Genomic DNA, 17467 nt, shown 5'->3' with positions numbered 1-17467 from the left:
GAGTACAGATATTCGACGACTTACTCGCAAAATTGTGCATACTTGACCGTTTCAAAGAGTTGAAAGAAGCATGAGTTTTACTGATGAAGCGCTACGTTGTCGGCCGGGATCGATGGTCACCAAAGGCAAGGCACGGGTCAGATCATCGCTGTGGACGTAGTGTGGTCGTGTGGAGGCGAGCAGACTGCCAAGTGCCAGAGATACCTTGGCTTTGGATACCATTACTAGGCATTACCAGTAGATCTACACCAGGTAGACTACACTGTCACGAGTAAGTAAATGGATCCCCCCCCCCCACCTCCTGGCCCCAAAGGTCCCTGGTTACTTGAAGCAAGCCAGCGCTAGTGTGAATCATACTGAATGTTTGAAGCCGTTGGCGACTGTCTGCAGATTGGACTGACTGTGGTCCAGTGTGGAGGCACTTCATCATGTCAACCGCTACCATGGCTACGCGAAGTACAATATTTTTTGTAGATCACCATGAATCACTGCATCATGTGAGTCAGGCCCATGCCATAGACAGGCATAGTCCAACTGCAGAGAAAGCACTCACAACAACTCGGCGGTCTTTTTGACTTTCGGTTGTTTTGAAACGACAAACATCGTTGTGTAGGGGAGGTCCACCTACATCACGCAGACTCGTACTCCCGGGATCTCCGAACTGGCTGAGTCTTTTTGCCCGAATCTGCGGTGTGCGACTGACCTGAGCAGAGCTGCAGTGAGCGCTAAGTCCATCCGAATACCGATACACAGCGTAGTTGTCTGAAATAATTGTAAAGTCGAGAGCTAGCAGACGTCGGGTAGAGCGGATGAATCAAAACTTTCGAGAACGCAATTCATGATTGGTGGCTGCACTGCATGCGTGCAAGGATTGGTTTGCCAAGGCGAAGCAAGGGTGGTGGCTGTACTGCTTGCGTCCAAGGATTGGTTTGCCAAGGCGAAGCAAGGGTGGTGGCTGTACTACTTGCGTGCAAGGATTGGTTTGCCAAGGCGAAGCAAGGGGCAGGGGAGCAGCCTGACCTGCCGTAGGAGTGGATCGGTTGGTTGTAGAAGATTGTAACTGAACCGGGCTGGCCTTGACTGGTAAGATGATATCATCACCTTCGGATAGTATTCACCATTACCTCAGAGCAGCGTAGTCATTCGCCTCATTCATTACCGTAGAATCCCGCGGATAAGCCCATGGGCTTATCTGTTTCACAAGGACATTTCGGTGGGCTTATACGAGAACATGGGCTTATACGCGGACATGGGCTTATACGCCGACACCAAGTTGTGTATCAAGGAAGTGAGAAGTATGTATGTATGTATGTATAACTCATAATCACATGGTGATCGTAGAGGCATTAATCAGCGAGAGAATTGTGAATGATGTCTCTGAATCCATCTCTATCGTGTGCTGCATGAGAGAGAGCATGCAAGGGAAGACCCGTCCAACTTTTAATGTTAGAAATCCATGATGTTGCGGGCCTTCCTCTCGGTCGAGATCCAGGAGTTGATCCTTGCAGGAAGGGCTTGGAGAAAACGTCATGTCTCGTAACATGGCCAAACCACATCAACTTAAATTTCTTGACTTCGTTCGCTAGCCGCATCCTTGCTCCGATGATGTCATTGATTTCTTCCAGGATAGATTGGTTGGTACGCCGGTCGTGGTATGTTACTCCTAAGAGTCGGCGGAAGCATTTCATCTCGAAGGATGAAATTCTTCTCATTGATGAGGCAGATAGTGTCCAAGATTGGCATCCGTATAAAACAGTCGCTAGCACAATAGACCTAACAAAACGAAATTTAGTAGGCAAAGAAAGTGATGGCGATTTCCAAATGAATTGAAGCTCAATGATCTTTTGCTTCCCTAGTGCTAAGCGTCTTCTTATCTCCACATCGGACTTGCCATCCGACGTGATTACGGCACCTAAGTATTTAAACTGGGATACCTCTTCTATTCGCTCATTGCCTACTTGAATGCACCCCAGATCACCACCGCCCTCCGGCGCTGCCATTGACTTGGTCTTGGAAGCATTGATCTGCAATTGAGAGGGAGCCGCTTTGGTTCTGCTGCGGCACAGGAAGAGTATCGTGTGGCGAATCGGGAGACCAAGCGGTTAATCCGACGAGACAAAGAGAATTGGCTACAAAATAAATGCAAGTCAATTGAAGATGACATCGCCAACCACAACCCCCACGGAGCATACCAAACTCTGAAGAGTCTATGCAGCAAGAAATCAGGATCAGCAATGCAGGTGATCAAAGCAGCAGACGGATCCACTTTAACGAAAAAGGAAGAAGTAGCTCAGCGGTGGTGTGAGTACGGTGCATCTTTGTACAACGTGGACCTGAACGTAGATGATAAAGTCCTTGACGCAATCGTTACTCCAGCCATATCAGATAATGCCAACAACAATCCCATTCTGAGGACCGAAGTCGAATACGCTATCAACTCCCTCAAGAACAACAAATCAGCGGGGTTTGATAACATTCCTGGCGAGCTTTTGCGACATGGTGGAGATACGTTGGTGGCTGTTATGCACAGGATTTGTGACCTCGTATGGACGAATGGTAGATGGCCAACATCATGGACAAGGTCCATTCTTGTTCCCATCCCTAAGTCTGGAGACCTTCGGCAGTGCCAAAACTACAGGACAGTGAGCCTCATCAGTCATCCGAGCAAAGTGCTACTGAGGATCTTGCTGAAGCGCCTGCAGCCGCAAGTGGAGGGTTTGCTGGCGGACGAGCAAGCAGGGTTCCGGAAGGGAAGAAGCACAGTGGAGCAAATCTTCAACCTCAGAATGTTAATTGAAAAGTACCGTGACCATCAGCAGGCTGTGTATCATTGCTTCATCGATTTCCGTAAGGCCTTTGATAGGGTTTGGCACAAAGCGCTATTCAAGATCATGAGAGCGCATGGCATCGAAGCAAGAATTGTGGACCTGATTGAAGCGCTTTACGCTACTACTGAAGCTGCCATCGTTGTTGGATCCACTATCACCGACTGGTTCACCACGTCAGTGGGTGTCAGGCAGGGCTGTTTACTCTCGCCTTGTCTGTTCAACGTATTCCTGGAGTACATCATGTCTGACGCTTTGGAGGAGTTTGATGGGTCAGTATGTATCGGCGGCATGTGCGTGACCAACCTACGTTTTGCGGATGATATAGATCTAATCGCATCGTCTGTGGAGGAGCTGATGGACCTGACCGAGCACGTGGATACGAGTGCAACAAGACTAGGCATGCAGATCAATGCTTCCAAGACCACTGTGTAAACAAAAACAACCGATGATTGTGCTGAAATGTACGGAAAAAACTATGTGCACGTACTATGTACATGGTATGGCCAAGAGTCCATAATTTATGGACTCTCGGTATGACCTAGGCCCATGGGCTTGTACGATGAAGCTTTGTGATGTTCGAACAAACCCTGGGCTTATGCGCGGGCATGGGCTTATCCGCGGGATTCTACGGTATTGGCAAGACTTAACTGCATAAATGTTCACATATTAGTTCAATCATTCACACGCATGAACAGCGCATCTACAATTGTGGCCGAAGAAATCCGACCCGTGAGCTGAAAGCAGCGCCAACGCTAATGTGGCCCCTGCGGCCCTCGGACAGTTTTTTCCGACCTTGCATGATGTATCTCAGTGAAATGGAAATGTGGCGCTGCTTTCGACTCGCGGGCCGGGTTTCTTTGTCCACGCCGACTGTACAAGACTGGTCTACGGAATCCGAAATTATCCTGGGCTACGTCACAAAAGTCCTGCACTAGCAATGACACACAAGCGCTGCAAAGGAAAAAGTGCCAGTGCACCGGCACTAGGTAGCATGCTTGATGCCATAGCTGCACTAGTCATGGCTGCAGCAGCCTCTGTGGATGCACTCCATCCCCTGAATGGTTCCCTGACAGAAGCCCAGGCAATGTACAGTAGGTTTAGAGACTACTGCAGTACTGGTGATCATGAGGTTGATAGCAGTGGACTGATCATGAGGTTGATAGCAGTGGACTGATCATGAGGTTGATAGCAGTGAACTGATCATGAGGTTGATAGCAGTGGACTGATCATGAGGTTGATAGCAGTGGACTGATCATGAGGTTGATAGCAGTGGACTGATCATGAGGTTGATAGCAGTGGACTGATCATGAGGTTGATAGCAATGGACTGATCATGAGGTTGATAGCAGTGGACTGATCATGAGGTTGATAGCAGTGGACTGATCATGAGGTTGATAGCAGTGGACTGATCATGAGGTTGATAGCAGTGAACTGATCATGAGGTTGATAGCAGTGGACTGATCATGAGGTTGATAGCAGTGAACTGATCATGAGGTTGATAGCAGTGGACTGATCATGAGGTTGATAGCAGTGGACTGATCATGTGGTTGATAGCAGTGGACTGATCATGAGGTTGATAGCAATGGACTGATCATGAGGTTGATAGCAATGGACTGATCATGAGGTTGATAGCAATGGACTGATCATGAGGTTGATAGCAATGGACTGATCATGAGGTTGATAGCAATGGACTGATCATGAGGTTGATAGCAATGGACTGATCATGAGGTTGATAGCAATGGACTGATCATGAGGTTGATAGCAGTGGACTGATCATGAGGTTGATAGCAATGGACTGATCATGAGGTTGATAGCAATGGACTGATCATGAGGTTGATAGCAATGGACTGATCATGAGGTTGATAGCAATGGACTGATCATGTGGTTGATAGCAATGGACTGATCATGAGGTTGATAGCAGATCACGTGCAGACCAAGCATTGGACTACTACAGTAAGCATGGCCCAATGATGTGACTGATGTCAATACTGATCTAGGCTCCGCATCATTTCCAAACATGTCGCAGTTTGCATCTTAACCACCGCAGTTGGTTTCATGTTTTTATGCGGACCCTACTGCCCCCCCCCCCCCCCCCCCCTCTCCACATACGTACGTAGCAAGATCTCCCCCCCCCCCCCCCCCCACACACACACGCATGTAGCAAGTTTTGGATCTCCTTTTTATTGGCGCATTCAAGTGTCGTGTGGTATGTTATCAGTGGCACGTGACGTGGTGCTTGGTATGGTAGCCAGTATAATACGTACATGTACTGGGTTTGCTTTGGCATCACTTCACAGTCACCATTCTCCGCCGTATGACTAACTTACTGCAGCGAGCTGGGAGCAATGGCGTCGGAAATCCGTCTCATGGAGCCACGCTTGCTCTACAACCTGATGAATAGGGTAAGTGTGTGTTTTGAAGAAAGTAGCAGATGACTTGCAACTGGTAATGGCTGGGGAGGCATGCTGTCCAATGCAGTTTGGAAGAGGTGTAGAAGCAAGAGTATTATGTTATGGCTGTCAATATCATCACCTTGGCGGGAATGTCGCTGACTGGTCATTTAGGAGACAGTGGCACTGGCCTCGTTGTAATGTAACTTAAGTCGTGAGTGTGTTGTCTGATCGGTAGCATGAGCTTGTGAGTTCGTTTCTCACTTGATCCTAACCTAGTATCATCCATGTTTATTTTTAGCCAACACAGTCTTTCTGAGAGCTAACACTAGCAGGCATACCATGGCATACAAGCTCACTATTTCCCATGGCATCTGGGCGCTGCTGGCATATCTATCCCCTCAGGATGCTCCGGTACATGCATGTGGTAATCCATTTCTTTACGTATATCCTAAAATAGAAAGCCAGCAGTAGTAAAGAAAACGCTGCCCGGACACTGCCTCAAGCTTGAATTACATTTTTTTAAGTATACCCGGGGTGGCTGCGTCGGAGCTGGATGGACTGTACAATTTTTCTAATTTTTGCTGTCTGCTTTACATGCTCATCTGCAGGTGCAGGGTGCCGAACGTAGACCAGTGTACATGCAACATAACTTCCTGGTTATCCTAGGTAACTACACATACCTCCTACTGTCTTATTGATAATCTGACAATCTGGGTCACTGTTAGTGGTGTGTTTGTGGGGGGGGGGGGTATGCTTTTGCAAGTTTGTATCAGTGTGTGCATACATGCATGTGTGTGTAGATTTGTTGTTGTTGGCGATGTAGCGTTTATAAGTTGTGGATGAATGGCATCACAAAGCTGCACTGCTCTGCACCGTCAGACTTAATGCACATGTACGTTTGAAATCCGACCCAAAGTGCATATCTGGTGGCCTGGACTTGCTGCACACCCATGATACCCTGGGAGTGTTGCAAGTGGTTCCGAACTCCAGGTGTCAATGCGAGCATTTTGACATACATGGTGTATTATGGGCACAGGTTTGGATAATTAAAAATGTCCGGTTAATTGCAAAAAATCCCTGGCATTTCAGGTTTCAAATCATCAGGATACCACCTGTACAACACACGTAGCCTGTGCCTCCAACACTATGATTGTCTCCTATGTGCGTAACCAGTATTATGTGTCCTACATTTATACTTGAGAGACAATGGTCACATTTACCTTTGCTGTAGATGCGAGGGATAGCAGTGCAAAGTACGAAAAGCATCACATCCGTGGAGCAATCAAACCCAAAAATGTAAGTTTTGTCGTTAAGATTAGGGTCATAACAGGACACTGCCACTGTTACAGCACGTGGATGTGTTTGTGTGTGTGTGTGTGTGTGTGTGTGTGTGTGTGTGTGTGTGTGTGTGTGTGTGTGTGTGTGTGTCCCATGAACATGTGCAGCTTGTTGTTATTGATGTTTCTGGTATGGTCCATGGTCTTGTGTTAAAACAAGTGGAGGGTAAGTCAGTACATGATCTGCTTGCAGAGTGGCAGAGTATTGATTGGATACCTGTGCACAAATCAGCGGCTCTGGTCTGCCTCTTTCTTCTCGTTGCACTGCATGCGGTCATGGCAGGGCATTGAGGTGCCACAGACTATCAACGTGGCCAGCATTCGCTACTGTGTGGTGTACGACAGCGAGTCAACCACCATCCTTCCTAATAGTGAGTCCCACATACTCTCTCTCTCTCTCTCTCTCTCTCTCTCTCTCTCACACACACACAAACACACACACACACACACACACACACACACACATACACACACACACACACACGCACCATGCACATAATTATGCATACATGACGGAACAGCATACAGTTACGTTTTGCGATCAAGTAGGTCCTGGCAATGGAAAACACTGGCGTACAGAGAAAGGGCATACTATCATGCCGAGTTATGTTTTTGGTCTTGGCCACTGCACTACAGGCCCAAATACGATTGATACGAACCAGAGAGTCACTATGTACCACCCGGAAGTGTTCTCTTAACCATAGGCCGGACCTCCAGGCTCAATCTGTACATGGAGCAACACTGTGACGGGAAAAGGGTATGGCGTAATTGGTCCATGCAGCCACCACGGTGGCACAGCTTGACATTCGTGATTTTGTGTTCTATCTTGCTACTGCAGCGGACGCATACGCCCTTGCCGAGGAGCTGGCCAAGGTCCGCGGTGATCCTGTGTACATTCTAAAAGGTACTTGCATGTGCGTTGGCGGTGCTTTAAAAGTGAAACAGTGACCCTGCCGATACTGGGTAACAGCCTTCGGCATGAGATATGTCACGGGATATTGCGTGGTATCACACTGACGTTAGCCACTGCTCCTCACTATAATTACATTGTACCGTATTGTACCGTCAATCTGCAGAAAATGGAAAACTAGCTGTTTCGGCCTCCTTAGGTCTCACAAGCCGAGCTCAGAGTGTTTTGTGTTGAGATTAAGGTACCGTAAAGTCGCGGATAAAAGCCGGGTTTGCATACAAGCACATCGTGGATAGAAGCCTGGAAATCAAACGGGTCAAATGCATTATAAGCCTGTCGCGCGTAGAAGCCTGGCTTCTATGCAAGCGCGGATCGGGTAGGTCAATAATGCGCTATGTACAGTGCATAGTAAAACTGCCGCCATACCGGTAGCCAGTGGTAGACCTACGCGTGTCGCGCGTAGAAGCCTGGCTTCTATGCAAGCCCGGATCGGCCGATGTGCATACAAGCCTGGCAAAAATATCAGTGGTGCATATAAGCATGGTTTGCATTCAAGCCTGGTTTGCATTGAAGCCTGATGTAGAAAGCGGCTTATGTGCTTATAAGCCCGGCTTTTATCCGCGACTTTACATGCCTACTGTAATAGGGTCAGATCGTCAGGGCATACTTCAAGTACATACTTCAAGTACATACTTGCCAACCCCAGGCAAAACAGTTTCCTTGACATTGATATGATTTTTCCTTGGTTTTGCTCATTATCCTTGATGTGTTAATACAGTGTACATGATGCCCAACGGGGCACTATATTGGCAGTTATTTTATACATTTTGTGCAGCTGAGAGCCTGTTCGAGAACGAAAGTGCACACACATAGACGTTGTACACCGCCGCGCTAGATTGCAGTAGACGCTAGAGCGAAGATTAGATCTTTTTTTTTACATGAGCTACAGGGCCTAAAAGAGGGAAAAGGTTAGCGTCTAGTAGCGATCCATGATCCAGTGCAGCCGGTTCACGGTCAGCGGCCAACGCTCTCTGCTGTCATGGTGAAAAGCTGTCAGATTGCTTGGATGTTAGCTCCACAGGGTTCAAGCACTAAAAATCAGCCAATTTTCCGGCCAAACTTGCACTGAAAACTTGAAAACTAGGCGCCGAAGCACATTTTTTCTCGAAATTCCGGTAGATTTTAGAACTTTTCCGGTGTACCGGGACGAAAGTGATTTTTCCAGGATTTACCCAGAAAATCCGGTAGGGTTGGTAAGTATGGGCATAAGTGGGCACTCACTTTCAAATCTTCGCATAGACCCATAACGGGGGGATTTGGGAGCGGATCCGCCATTGGCCAGTCCAATAATCAATTGAGTTATCTTCCCAAGATCAAGTTTCTTCTGGCGGTCTCCTGTCCCGTGGGAGATCATGTGACTAGTGTCCGGCAATGTGCAACAGTATTACAATAGAGTCTTGTGTGTGTGTGTGTGTGTGTGTTGGGGGGGGGGGGGGGGGGGTGGAGAGGAGGATTCGGAGATGTCGGTGGCTGGTTGGTTCAATAGCCATTTGAGAGTCGTCTTTCCGAGCTTTCTGCTTATTCTCCACTTTCCCGGAGAGACACACTTGACCGGTTTCTGGCAGTGAGCAAGTACAGGGTGTGTATGTGTGTATGTTTCTGTGTGTTTGTGCGTGCGTGGATGTGTGGGTGTGTGTATGTGTGTGTATGTATGTATGTGTGTGTATGTGTGTGTATGTGTGTGTGTGTGTGTGTGTGTGTGTGTGTGTGTGTGTGTGTGTGTGTGTGTGTGTGTCAATTATCGTTGTGCAGGTGGGATAGCAAGATTCTCCAGGGAGTACCTGTACTTGGGTAGTGAAAGTCGAGTACTGTACACACCACGTGTAAGTGATAGGTACTGCCGCAGTATATTACAACATTTAATAGAGGTTTTGCGAATGATTTTGTCGAGCTTGCTTTGTAAGTTAATTATGGAGTGGTAAGCCAGTACTTTAGATGCTAGGCCACCCCATGCAAACATGTATAAACAATAACATGATAGCGTAGTCTCACACCTGTGTTAAAGCTGCCTGGCCATGATCAAGTTTGACTGGGCATAGCTGTACCTGTACAATGTCATTCAACGTTTTGTGTGTGTGTGTGTGTGTGTGTGTGTGTGTGTGTGTGTGTGCAGTTGTGAAAATAGGCTAAATGTCATAGCCGCGTCTGGTAAGGTGTGTCATGCTCGGTTGCTAGCGCTAGCCTGTGTCCTCAGTAGTATCACGCTCTGCCGTTCCTGCAGGAACTGGAGGGTTTGCAGATGTGGCCCCTGGACATGTATGACTATTTGCTATTTGCCGGCCTGTACGATGACCAGTGGTCAAATGCTGGCTTGGCTAGCGATATGTCTCTGCGAGCTGTGCTGCTACTGGAGGAAGAAGACAGCAAGGCAACTGCAATGGAATTGTGAGTCATGATTTTACTCTGGCTGCTCTCCTTTTGATGGCCTACACTGCTATGCTGTCCAAGCATTAGTTTTTCCTCTAGTAAAGGACCTTCATGCATATTGGAAGTACGGACATCTAACGTTTTTACCAAGAATGTATGTGACTGTGTAAAACAAACTTCAGTTATGGCCCTCCCCACCCCACCACCACCACCCTGAACGAAGAATAATATATTGGCTTGACAGCTAAAATGGATAGATGTTTCAGCTATCAATATTTTCAGAACGAAACTCTCCTTCACCATGCAATTGAAAGATCGATAATCATGGACGGCCCCTTATCGGTTGTGTCCCAGCCTGTGATCAACTAGTTAGTTTGTTTGCATTGTGTGCAGCACTGGTGCATCCAAAGAAAATGTTCTGAAAGTCAAAATTCCCTCAAATGAAACAACATCGCTACTGGGCAAGATGCAGAGCGTGGTCGAGTTTATCGGTAAGCAGAAATCCCAGGCATTTTAAAGTGGAATCTTGGCATCGAATGTGTTGATGTCATTCTAGCTGGACCAGTATTAGTTCTTTCTCAAATCTAAATGCAATGTACAACAATAACAGAAATATGATCACCGCGAAATTCATTTTCAAAAATACTCTGCACCCTGCGAATGTGTGAGTACTTGAGAACGGTTTTATTCACAACACCATGAAGTAAGAGTCAAAGCAAAAAGACAACCCAATTTGGGAAATAAATAGAACACTCTGAAATATAAAATTGAACGCAAAAGCTTCACACGAAATTGTTACCTAAGACCAAGAGTACATAACCCCCCAGAGTGTGCAACGCCTGATCCAGCTCTGCATAGGGTCTTGGTCGAGCGTAATCGGATCTTTGCGTCATAATACCGTACACATCTGAGGGGAACCCGGGGAGTCGCGGGTACTCTCGGATCAAAAACAATGGTGCCCTGCCTCGAGACCGGCCTTACGCTGGTGTGGAGTGTACGCATGACATCAGAAGATCCGATTCCGCTCGACCAAGACCCTATGCAGAGCTGGATCAGCGTTGCACACTCTGGGGGGTTATGTACTCTTGCTAATACGAATGCCTACCGGCATGCAAAGGCGAACGGTCAAGCCTCTGCCCGATTCAGCACAGCCGGCGGCAATAAGCTGCGAAGAGGCTCCCGACATTGCGGCAAATGTAAGAGGCCCTGCCGCCTCTAAAGCATGTGACTGCCCATCACAGCAGGCAAAATGAAACCCGGGTGCGTAACTCACCCATCACGGCAGAATATACCAAGTCTTTGTTTTTGTCTACAACCAGAGCAGCTAGCGACTTCAGAAAATAGAAGTTTCCTTGCCCACCACACCCGAGGTTGAAAACACCAGTGGGCTGAATGATGCTCTCTCCACCTGGTTGACTCTGGCACCATACGCCGCCCTCTTCATTCTCTCGTGCGTTCTCACTGAGGTGGCTAAGGATTTCCGGACGAGACAGCAAGGACGGCCCAAGGTCAGTGACCCTTACATCAAAAAAGGCGCCCTGCTGCCGCGACCAGAAACCCCTAGCCTGTATGTCCAGGCGTGCCTCTGGCTGACGATTAGCGGAGGTGGCAGAGATGTCCTCACCGTGTAGTGGGAGCAAGCGTGGCTCAATCTCCACATCGGGCAGTACCTCCTTGTGGTGATATTATAGCACCTTTCCCTGCATGGGTCTTGGCACTTAGGCTGCTAGTGCTACTGTTCGCACCCTAGGCCCTGCACTGCTGGACCTCTGGCGCCTTGCGCATAACACATTCACATGTGACCTTTCAAGCCGCCTTTGCAGCCAGCTTCCCTTTAAAAGCCATTGCGTTTTACTGATGATTCATTCTCATCTTTCGAAGAGTTGGTCTGCCTTGAGCAGGACACAGCACTCCTGCAGTACGCCCGCCAGGAGCCTCCGAGGTCCCGAAGCTCGTTATGGCGAGCCGACGGATAGCCGCCGGTCGGGCACGTGAGGGTGTGGTGGGTGGTCATGGACTTCCCACAGACACAATGATCACTTACACCATCCAGTGACAGACCATATCGTATGCATAACGCATCTCTTAAATCCGACTTTTTCAACACAGTGCGGTTTGTCCAGGACGTTGCGCTGTTAACCATGTTGACACGCCTTTCTCATCCGCTACTGCGAGTAGCTGCCGCTGGACCGGTGAAAGCCCCTCAGCAAGCTCTGTCTGCAGCTGCCGGCATCCACCGATTTGTTCCTGGCGCTTTTGTCGGGCGATGCCTCGTGCCTCGCTAACGGCTTCTAGAACAGGATTGGCCATGCCCTCTGCGATGCTCAAGATGCTCTGCGTGTTTCGGTCCGGACTGATGGCTGGAGAGTCTCGGACGCTCTCGTTACGGTGGGTGTCGCTCAAGTTCACCATTGACGCCGTAATGGAAAGTGATGCCTGATGGTCTGCCTCTGAAGACTTTGCTACCATAGGGATAGCCAAGCCCCCGAATCTTGTCGGGAGGGACAGAAGCTGTCTCAGCGAGCTGTCAGCTGCCATTCCCTGGCCCAAAAGGGCAGGAAGAAAATGATAATCCAATGCCTCATCTAGAGGGGCCAGATATTTCATTTGGACGATAATCCCTTTGTGGGCACAGCGTAGGCGGCCTGGGGTTGCATTTCGGCCATTGCAGCGAGATTCATCAGCTCCCGTCGCCAGTAGTTGACGTACCTGTCTCCGGCACGATGGCAATACTCTTCACAGCCAATGATCCCGCTGAGATATTGGTGACCCGCCGCCGTGACGCAGACTCCCGTCCCCTCGAACACTTCCTCAGCCCGGTCCAGGTGCTGAGGCTTCACCAGGAGAGTGGTCTTCGTGGGATTGGGATTGTATCCATACTCAGGTCCGATAATGTTAACATCTTTCCAGTAGCTGGCGAGGGAGTTAATATCACCGCCAGCTGCATCGGCGTCGGCATACCACTCCTGGTCGACATCGGGGTTTGCCTCCTGCAACCTCTGAACTAGCGGTACGGTTGCTACAGCATAATAGGCCATGGCCAGGGGATCGCCCTGACAGGGTTCCTTCTTGGGAGAGAACCTCGCCGCAACCAGCCACAAACAGTCTAGTATTATCTGAGTAGGTATTTTGAAATATCTTTCCCAGAGTCGGACAGATCCTTGGAATATTGTGAAGTGCTGCAGTGCGGTTCAGGGAGTTAAATGCGTTTGTTTCATCCACGAAGAGAACCGCCCCTGTATCATCGTGGTTGAAAAATCATCCGCATAGCGTGTACAGCAGCTTCACAGGCAGATGGCACACCCACACAGAGCTGCATGGAAGCAACAGCACGTAGAACGTCGGGCTTGATCACAGACATCACTGCCCGACCAATCAGACGACGGAACACTTCGCCGACAGCAATAGGGCGAACACCAGACAGCTTCTTGGCCAACGGGATGAGTCTAGATGCGGTAAATGCACTCACATCGGAAGCCGGCATTGCCTCTGCACACAAGCACTGCGCTGCGAGCGCCAATGTGCGACAGAGGTGATCAGATGCAGCTTTGTAACTGGTGAGCATTCTGCACCACCCATCTGCATCGATACCGGATGGGCCAGAAGAACCCTTCATCTGTCGAGATATCTTGCGTATCAGCCCGGGCGTTATCCTCTGGAATAAGATAGGGTTGACTATTGCCGCATCGCCCTCCAGTAAGATGGATTCCGGAGGGTCAACAGGTGTGGGGTGCTTTGATCGCAACACATCTCTTACTGTTCTTGTGGAAGATTCGTCCACCGGGTCATCTAAGTGCAAGACACCATCGGATGATTCTGGAGATAGATACCGAATTGCAGAATGGATTTTACCACCAAACACTAGATTAGAGAACCCAACATCACTCTTGTCGGACGCCTCATTGGCACGAGACGTATGCATCGGCGGTAAAATGATTCTGAATGCATGCACCCTCCGACACAAGATCCATGGTCTTGTTGTCCTTCCAGAGCTCTAACCGCCAAAGAAGATGAGCTGACTGATCCGTCATGATCTTGGAGTTGTGCGTCCTCTGCAACAATATGTGAGAAGCGACACAGACTGCCTTCCACGCTATGCACCGAAGTGGAGAGCCATCCGCAAAGTTCTGAATGTACTGCGCTAACAATTCAGTGAACGTCTGCCCTGCCGAGCCAAATGGGATCATGAAAAGGTTCCGCTTCCACTTCACGACGACTTCGTACGCGGTGTTAATCTGGCGAATAACTTCAGAGGTTACATCCTCAACCAGCGGTGTGTTTGTTGTGGGGAGTGATTCCGCATCCTGTGCTTGAGATGTAACAAATGATCGGTGCCCTTGCGGTCGGCTATCCGATGATGGTGGCTGGGACTGGTCCAATGCTGGCAACAAATTGACATCGCTGTTGTAGGATCCATCCAACGGTCTGCTTCCTGATGTTGTCCCTGCCGCAGTACCTTGCAGTGGAGGACAACTCGATGGCAGCTGCACATCACCTACTGGCGTCTGTGAGATGCCCGGCTGAGTGACTGGCTGGCTGGAGGAAACCGAATGACAGATTGCGGTGGAGAGATTCCTGCACTTTGATTTTGCACTTGGCACACAGTTAGTACATTTTCTGTGGTTCTTCGCACAAACACAAGCCTGGCAAGTTCCAAGAGCACTGCAAGTGCAACATTTGGGCATCGCTCTCTGACATGAGGCAGCTGGAAGTGCGTACGATGCATACGATGCAGGTGAAAATGCTAAGATTGAAGATTCGGCAACAAGAGAATACCGCAAAGTAGCGCCAATTAGACAGCAAGAGAATAGCAGAATATTGCAATGGCGTGATATATATAATGGTACGGTATAGACCTAGGAGGATACCTAACACAGGCCACCAGGACTGTGAGGCAAAATAAGCGCAAGAATAACGGTGCTAATGCCAACGAAACCCACCAAGAAGGTGAGACAATGAAAACCCAAACCCCACAGGAGAATGCTGCAGGGCACACACTGAATGCAACCAAAGGTGAAAACACTGGACAGCCCCAGCAAACAGGTGAGAAACGTGAAATCAATAGGGTCTGAAGCGCAGAACACAACACAACTCAACACAGCGAAGAATAAAAAGCAACGTACCATGAACAATCCTCCAGAAAACCGTCCAAGCTTCCTCATCAGCCAGAGCATCAAAACCGCCAACTGTCCTCCACCAGCGCACCTCCGAAACCAACTGTATGAATACTACTTTATTACGTATTAAACGTTTCAATCTCGTATCGACAGTTAGCTTCCCCCCACCTCACAACAGAGCAACCGAGTTTTGGATTAAGCTGGGAGTGCCGATTCAAGGAAATTGTTTGGGAACACATGTTCCGCAAGTTGCACGCTCGAAAGTCCAAACAGCAATGACATGCAAGAGACATTGTACAGGATTTTGAAGGGCGCGTGCCCACATGACTCGCGCATGCGCGAAGGGCTAGCACCTTGCAATCTTTGCAATTAGATGTGATTCCCAAGATGCAGTACACTAAGGAAAGCAAGGACTATTTTGTTGGAACTCAGAGTTCACGGTTCAGCGGGGGTTTGATGTGATTCAAATAGTGCGCTGGAGCACTGTATGTATTCAAGCTTTTTGTCCTTCGCGCCTGGCCCAAACCCAACATTGGCCAACAGAAGAGCATGCGTCGGTCTGTGTGTTTTTATACTCCATTATGACGTTGTGTCGGTCTGTGTGTGTTTTAGACTCCTACGTGAAGCAAAACCTGAGAGTCCTGCTGCTGGCTAGACGGGGTGTTGGCATGATCGACATGGCTGTGTTCGTTATGGCGTTTCTCATCTCCAAGGATTACCGATTGAAAGTAAGCACATAGATGGCCATGCAGGGGTAGGGGGTAGGTGTGTATTCTTGGCAGTGTCTTTGTGTGCCTTTCGGCAAGGAAAGTAATGACAAGTTTACCAACCAACCTCAATACTAGTATGCCGTTTGCAACCAAAATAAGCATGTCAAGCATGGACTAGTCTGTCTCCATGAGCCATGAAATGGATATGACCATCCTTTTCCTTGGCAATGTGCATGTAGACATTGCACAATTCTTGGCACTCTTTTTTTCCTTGACACTCTTTACTTTTGCTGCTTTTCAGGATGCACATGAGCATGTGGTTTCATCTTGCGATCCAGTGCTTCGTCCCGGTCGCCAGGCACTCGAAGACTTGGCAGCATTTGCAAGGCAGGTCCCAAATCACCCAGAGCGGGATACGGCGGCCGAGTCCGGAGCAGAGCTTGTGCTGCCACTGTAGCTCAGTGCACCTGCAAAGCCCGAGACTGAGAAGATGACGTTGTGAACTTGAGTGTTGGAGAGATGAACACCAACGGAACTCACCGTTCTCAACGCAATGTGAATGTGTCCTCCGCCTTGCACTGTCAAGCAAGGCTAGCATATCGTGCAGGTCTGCTAGTACGGGTACTGATACTACTACTTGAGCAATGAAACAAAGATGACAGTTTGTGAAAACTGAACTGGGCTGTCTTGTATCAGGTGTACTCTAGTTGTATCAGGTGTACTCTAGTTGTTGAGTAGAAGTCATGTACAGGTACAGTACATGAAACCGACATGCTTCTCTTCTGCTTAGCAGGGGTTGCAGGGGTTGCAGGGGTTGCAGGAGTTGCCACCTCAGAAGCCGTGTCATGATATTGCTGCATGTGGTGTTAGGTATTGCCGATAAACCCATCATTCAATCACTTTCGTGGAAGGTCCGCTTGAGGCAAGCGTGTGCTGGGCGCATCTTCATTAACTTCACCTACAATCTACTGTAGTTACGTGGGCATTGCGATGTTCAGGTACTAGGTAGACATCACACATTTCATTTTTTCTTTAAAGTTGACAATTGACCAACTACTAGTAGAGCTAAAGGTTACTGCTCAGATTAACAATATGCTGCCCTGGAACACTTGCTGTACTGTGGTTTGCCACCCCTGCAGAATACCATGCCTATCTCAGGTCACTGACTTCTCTTTGTGATTTGGACACCTGTGTGTGTGTGTGCGTGTGTGTGTGTGTGTATGTGTGTGTGTGTGTGTGTGTGTGTGTGTGTGTGTGTGTGTGTGTGTGTGTGTGTGTGTGTGTGTGTGTGTGTGTGTGTGTGGTGTGTGTGTGTGTATGTGTGTGTGATTCACTGGCCAGAAAAGCCACTTCAATCAGCTGTGTGGTGGATACCAGGCTAAAATTAGTGGCTGTCAATTCATCAGCCTTGCAAGCTGTTGAATGGTGTAATCCCAGCACAAGTTGCTATGTCTAACATAGCTGTTCGCTATTATCGCTTCAGCGATGGGCAGGTCTGAGGTGTGTGTGTGTGTGTGTGTGTGTGTGTGTGTGTGTGTGTGTGTGTGTGTGTGTGTGTGTGTGTGTGTGTGTGTGTGTGTGTGTGTGTGTGTGCATATGTGCGTGCAATGCGCACACTACTCCAGCGCTGGGAAAGGAGAATGTCTTAACATGGTGTACGTTTGACAAAATCATCACCAAGAGTGCACTCTTGGTGATATAATAATTATTATTATTAGTCTCTTGTTATCACATTGTTGACAGGTC

At 48.6% G+C, this 17467-nt stretch overlaps 1 protein-coding gene across 2 annotated transcripts; it reads left to right on the top strand.

The window, feature by feature from the left end:
* The first annotated feature begins 568 nt into the window (after positions 1–568).
* Positions 569–16887, top strand: LOC135804566 (serine/threonine/tyrosine-interacting-like protein 1). 2 transcript variants are annotated; one of them, XM_065318458.1, is made up of 11 exons: positions 569–1083; positions 5125–5229; positions 5829–5886; positions 6452–6516; positions 6841–6928; positions 7396–7461; positions 9280–9350; positions 9749–9912; positions 10288–10385; positions 15624–15739; positions 16023–16887. In XM_065318458.1, exons 2-11 carry the CDS (start codon positions 5173–5175, stop codon positions 16176–16178), a joined length of 939 nt encoding a protein of 312 aa, XP_065174530.1. In that variant the 5' UTR covers positions 569–1083; positions 5125–5172; the 3' UTR covers positions 16179–16887. The 2 variants fall into 2 exon arrangements, with proteins under 2 accessions (XP_065174530.1, XP_065174529.1); XM_065318457.1 differs by having other exon boundaries at positions 570–1083; positions 5160–5229.
* The last annotated feature ends 580 nt before the right edge of the window (positions 16888–17467 follow it).

This window comes from Sycon ciliatum, chromosome 1, assembly GCF_964019385.1.
Source record: "Sycon ciliatum chromosome 1, ocSycCili1.1, whole genome shotgun sequence".
Taxonomy (NCBI): Eukaryota; Metazoa; Porifera; class Calcarea; order Leucosolenida; family Sycettidae; genus Sycon; species Sycon ciliatum.
This window is presented reverse-complemented; position numbering and strand designations above follow the sequence as displayed.

Excerpts from the sequence above, each read along its gene's own strand:
- LOC135804566 (XM_065318458.1), top strand. The coding sequence starts at position 5,173 with ATGGCGTCGGAAATCCGTCTCATGGAGCCACGCTTGCTCTACAACCTG. Across the intron at positions 7,462-9,279 it reads TCCTGTGTACATTCTAAAAG|GTGGGATAGCAAGATTCTCC; the intron begins GTACTTGCATGT and ends ATCGTTGTGCAG. Across the intron at positions 15,740-16,022 it reads CCAAGGATTACCGATTGAAA|GATGCACATGAGCATGTGGT; the intron begins GTAAGCACATAG and ends GCTGCTTTTCAG.